The following is a 6,000-nucleotide window of genomic DNA, read 5'->3' on the forward strand; positions in this document are numbered from 1 at the left end:
TGGACATGCCATACAAATGCAATCATGCAAACTTTCTGACTGGCTTCTATCACTTAGTTTAGTGTTTTCAAGTTCCATCCATATAGTAGCAGGTGTCAGTACTTCATTCTTTTTGTGGCTGAATAACATTCCATTTATGGAAAGACCACACTGTACTCATTAGTTGATAGATATTTTGGTTTGGTTTTGCATTTTCCTGATGATTAGTGATGCTGAGCATCTTTCCACATGCTTATTGGCCATTGTACCCATTACATTTTTTATAAGTTGCAAGATATAGCTTACATGAAAAAAAAGCACAGAGACCGTTTATTTAAAAGAATAATGATAAAGCACCCATATCTAGGAACAGAACATTACCAGAACCCCAGATGATGCCTGGGTGACCTCATAAACTACAGCCCCTTGCCTCCAACTCCAGAGACAAGCACTTTTGGTATTTGTGTCCCTCATCTCTTTACTTTTCATGCGTCCCCTCTCTGTGTGCCCTGAAGAATACAATCCAGTTTTGCCAACATTTAAATATATATATATATATATATATATATATATATATATATATATATATATATATATATTGATTTCAGAGGGGAAGGGAGAGGGAGAGAGAGATAGAAACAATAGAAACATCAATGATGAGCGAGAATCATCTATCTGTTGCCTTCTGCATGTCCCCCGCCGGGGACCAAGCCAGCAACCCAGGCATGTGCCCAGACTAGGAATCAAACCGTGACCTCCTGGTTCATAGGTCGATGCTCAACCACTAAGCCACAACAGCTGGGCAGTTTTGCCAACTTTTGAACTGATAAAGATAAAACAATTCTGTGGAAATCTTTCAATTACTTCTTTCCTTCCCTACTGTGTTTCTGAGGTTGACCTCTGTTTGTGTGGCTGGCTGTAGTTGTTCACTGTCATTGCCCTATTGCAGTGATGGCGAACCTATGACACGTGTGTCAGAGGTGACATGCGAACTCATTTTTTTGGTTGATTTTTCTTTGTTAAATGGCATTTAAATATATAAAATAAATATAAAAAATATAAATCTTTGTTTTACTATGGTTGCAAATATCAAAAAAAATTCTATATGTGACACGGCACCAGAGTTAAGTTAGGGTTTTTCAAAATGCTGACACGCCAAGCTCAAAAGGTTCGCCATCACTGCCCTATTGTGTCCTGTTGAGTATACATGCCTCAGTTCATCCTTCCTACTATGACGGATGGACATCCAGATGGTGCCCCGTTTGGAATTATCATAAATACTGCTGCTCTGAGCATCCTGGAGCCTCTTTCCCCTCCACATGAGCAGGTTTCCCCAGGCTCTGCTGCTTGCACTCTTCAGCTTTCTCAGGCTGCTGTGTTTGCATTCAGTTTGTGTGAGTTCTAGGGATCCTGCAGCCTCACCCACACTCAGAAGTGTCAGAATTCATTCTGAACATCTTCCAGCATCTCTTGTTCAAGTCTCTGACCGCACTAAAATCTCAGTCATCCAGGCCGTCATGTCTCAGGAACACCTGCCTGTTCCTGGGTCCACATGCATCACACCTCTGAGCCTCGCTCTTTCCCACTTTTCAGGCCAAGGTGGGCTGGCCTGTGGGAACTCTCTTCTCACTGATGATACAGAGGGACATCTATGTTATTTAGGTGGCTACTCATCTAGCAGCTCCAAGTGTGTGAAGGTCGTATGAGGGTGCTGGCACATAGTATGTGCTCTATCTCACTAGGTGTCCTGATACCAGAGACTCAACCAGCCAGGATCTCTGTCCCTGAACATTCTGGATGCTTACAACATTGCTGACTTGTTTGATTATAGGTACTCTAGTCAAAACACAGGTAATCTTCCCTTCCTGTTGAGTATATTGACCAAGTATTGGTCACCTCCTCCTGGAAGCTGAACAATTAGTGCTGGGTGGACCCTGAATACAGGTCCATTCTAGGTGACAAATCTCTGTGTCCCCAGCACCCGCATAGTCCCAGGCCCAGAGGCAAAACTAACAATTACTTTTTGAATGTCTGATTTTGTTATAGCATTCTGATTTTTGTTAGAAAAGATAAAATTGCATTTGCTCCATGTTTCAGTGAAGGCAACTGAGCCTCGGAGATGGGGTGTGACAACCCCAAGGGCAAATAGCAAGTGAGCAGCAGGGAAAACATTCACACCCCTCAGCAATAAGACCCTGCCTCTGAATGCCTCAAACACCAGAATGCCTGCTCTAGGAGTCAGCTGAGCCTATTTTTCCCTGTAGATGGAATCATACTAACCGGATGAAGTGAAATAAGATGCTATATATAGAAGCATGTGTATAAGTGATTAATAAATGTTCATTTACTTATTCACTTATTCTTTCACTGTGTAACAAGAAAAAGTATTTTGACAATCTGGATGAAGAACTAGGAATATGACACACTATGACCCAGAAACTATGCTCACTAATACATCCCCATCCCAGGGCCTGCTATACAGTAGCAGCTTAATACTTGTCTATTAGGATGACATCAGGCCAAAGATGATGAGGAAGGAAGAGAAGTTTCAGTTCCAAATATACTTGTTTCCACATTACATAGAGTTAAAAAGAAGGAAAGAAGGGAGGGAAGGAAGGAAAGAAAAAGTAAAAAACAGCAACTGAAAACAACCTAAATACCCTGTGCTATGGGGGCTTTGGTAAATGATGTCTCCTCTTACTGCTAGGATATTCCAAAGCTGGGGTCAGCAAAATATGGCCTATGGGCCATCTCTAGCCTACTGCCTATGTAGATAAATAAAGATTAAATGAAAACCAGCCATTAATTTTGCCTTTGAACTTCACAACAATGGAATCCTATATTATGTTCTTTTTAGTGTCCAACTTTTTTCACACAACATTACATCTAGAAGATTTGTTCTTATTGTATTAGTAGTTCATTCTTTTTCACTATTACCTAGTATTTCATTGCATGATTATAATAAATTACTATTTATTATTATTCCCATCTACATATGGTGAAACTGCAGTACAGAGATTTAAAGTAAGTTGCCCAAGGACACACAGCAGGTTCATGTTAGATCTGGGACTTAAGCCCAGGGTCCAGAATCTGTGCTCCTCCCCAACTCCCACCCCATACAGTACTGCCTCTCATGCTGTGATGGTGGAAGCCCAAGGGGCCTTGGGAACTCAGAAAGGGCGACAGCATCCAGCCTGGGAACCAGGGATAGATGTCAAGGAAGCTTCAATCAGAGCAATGGGTTTCCAAACTTATATGTCCATGGTGTCTGGCAGGTGTCATAGGTGATCAGAGCAGTTGATCTCTGAAAAACCATAACTTAAGGTCAGGTAGGTAATAGGGAGCAGTGAGGACTATTTCAAATTGAAGCATACCAACTCATGAGGCAGACAGCTGCTGGTATAGCTCCAAGTATTATTGCCATATGACAAGGCTGGCAGAGGTTGTGGTGAGCCAGGACACAGCAGGACTACAGCCGGCATTTCTTGCCAGATTCTGTGCCAGGAAGTCAGCACCACTTATTAAATAATTTGACTATCACCCCGGAGTTGCCAGATGCAGTTTCTGTTTGCCAAAAACAAAAGAAAACAAAACAAAATAAATGCACATGGGAGTCTGCCTTTTAAATATTCCTGGTTTTTAAATGTTGGTTCACAAACCATTTTAAACATGGGCAGGCCAAAGAGAACCTATGTGTGTTCTGGACTGGCCTGAACTGATCTAAGCGCATATACAGACCGCACAGGAGTTGGGAAGCAAGGAAGGCAAGTTAGTTCCAGGTGGAAGGCACAGCACAAGGGCTGGAGATGAGAGGAATTTGAATCCAGGCCTGAGTTTCCTGCACCAAAAGAAAAAACAAAAACCAAACCCAGCTAGTTGGGGCACGGGTGGGCCAGGCTGGGCTGGGTCCTGCGTGCAATGACCTGCGTTGTGCTCTTCCCCGCCCACTCCTGCAGATCCTGGAGGAGAACATGAAGCTGGAGTGTAAGTGCCACGGTGTGTCAGGTTCCTGCACCACCAAGACCTGCTGGACCACGCTGCCACAGTTCAGAGAACTGGGCTACGTGCTCAAGGACAAGTACAACGAGGCTGTACATGTGGAGCCTGTGCGCGCCAGCCGCAACAAGCGGCCCACCTTCCTGAAGATCAAGAAGCCACTGTCATACCGCAAGCCCATGGACACAGACCTGGTGTATATCGAGAAGTCACCCAACTACTGTGAGGAGGACCCAGTGACGGGCAGCGTGGGCACGCAGGGCCGCATCTGCAACAAGACAGCCCGCCAGGCCAGTGGCTGTGACCTCATGTGCTGCGGCCGTGGCTACAACACTCACCAGTACGCACGGGTGTGGCAGTGTAACTGCAAATTCCACTGGTGCTGCTATGTCAAGTGCAACACCTGCAGCGAGCACACCGAGGTGTACACGTGCAAGTGAGCCCAAGACCACACTGCATGCGCCCTCAAGTCAGGTCCACTGTGGGGAGGACCAGTGTCCAGCTGCACTTACCCTGCAGGTCACTTCCCAGATCTCCATAGGGAACTGCAGGAATGCTGAGCTTGTCTTTCCTGCTGTGGAGGCACCTGCGCAGTTTCCTGCAGACACTTTGGGGAAAGGGCTCTCCAGAGCCCCTAAGCATTCTAGTCCATTCCCAGCCTGCTCTGCCCTACCCCAGACACTGCCCGGGCCTCCTCGCTGCAGCAGAGCCTTGCACAGCAGGAACTCTGGATCCTTGGGCCTCATCATAGCAATATTTAACAATTTTGATTTTAAAAATAATATTAATTTATTTAATTAAAAAGAATCCTTCCACCTCATTGGGATCCGTTTTCTGCAAAGTGGACTGATTGCTTTCTTTGCAGGAAGATTTTGTCACTGGGACAAGGAACAAACTAGAACTGTACATAATTATTCTTTATGCAGATATTTCTACTAGTTGATTCTCCAAGTATCCCCGGCACTAGATGTTTAAGTACAGAGCAGATGTCATATATATATATATATATATATATATATATATATATATATATATATATATATATATTTAAGCTGATCCAAGTTTGGAGATGTTTTTCACAATACATTTCCCATCCTTTAGTCCTCCCCAACTCACACTTCACCATTAGAAAAATCCAGTTTGGAATAAATAGAAAGAAGAAAGATAGTAATAAAAGCACCCAGCAATTTTCATCTTTTGGAAAGTGAGCCACTGGATAGGAGAGAATGTTTTGTAAGAGACTATTTTTATATGAACATTTTATTTATTTTGCATCTGGCTGTATCATTCCGTCACCTGGGCTTCTTAATTCCAGGACTTGCTCTGTGGTAAGGAGGGGAAAGGCCTGGGTGTGGAGTCAGAGGACCCTCACACAACTGGGTTTTCAAGTTCTGTTGATCAAATGGGCAAAAGTAGCCATGGATGCCTGGGCTGTCGTGTCATTGGTATTACCTGGGAAAGGAATTAGACCTCCAGTCTCAGCCTTTTAAGTTCAGGCTTTAAGAGCAAGGTCACTGAGCAGTGACCTCATGATTAGCCATTTGGTGGGCAGGAGTGTGCATTGGGACCAACACAGGGACTTGGTCACGGCCACTTGGCAGAAGCCAGCTCAGGGAACTCCTCACCAGAATGCTCCTGAATTGCTGAGTGCCCTGGGGGAGAGGGGTGAGGCATAGACCTCAGCTAAAAGGCAAAAAAGCTGGGGTGAGAGGTCCCATGAGCAGCTGGGTTTCCAGGATGTCACAGCCCCAGGGTAGACTGTCAGAGAGAGGGATGCACGAGGCCTCTCTGCCCTGGGTCCCCCTTCTTCCAGTGCCTCTGTACTTGGAAAGCTTTCCTTAAGTAGGCCGTGGGTGTTCTGCATCCGTGTGTGTGTGTGTGTGTGTGTGTGTGTGTGTGTGTGCGCTGCAGCTTTAGGGAGTCTTGGGACAGTCATGTGACTTTGTGCTTTCAGGTGTCTCTTGTGTGCTCCTGTGTGTACCCAACTATCTCTGTTTCTCTCCATCTGTGTGCCTGAAAGATTCG

The 6,000-nt window shown here is 44.8% G+C and overlaps 1 protein-coding gene across 1 annotated transcript in view; it reads left to right on the forward strand.

The window, feature by feature from the left end:
- WNT7A (Wnt family member 7A) overlaps window positions 1–4,977 on the forward strand; it is a 103,573-nt gene extending 98,596 nt beyond the window's left edge. Inside the window, exon 4 of the mRNA XM_059688291.1 lies at window positions 3,936–4,977. Within this exon, the coding sequence (XP_059544274.1) occupies window positions 3,936–4,415 (480 nt within the window). The 3' untranslated portion in view covers window positions 4,416–4,977. The remainder of the gene's footprint in view (window positions 1–3,935) is intronic.
- The last annotated feature ends 1,023 nt before the right edge of the window (window positions 4,978–6,000 follow it).

Source organism: Myotis daubentonii, chromosome 3 (genome assembly GCF_963259705.1).
Source record: "Myotis daubentonii chromosome 3, mMyoDau2.1, whole genome shotgun sequence".
NCBI lineage: Eukaryota > Metazoa > Chordata > Mammalia > Chiroptera > Vespertilionidae > Myotis > Myotis daubentonii.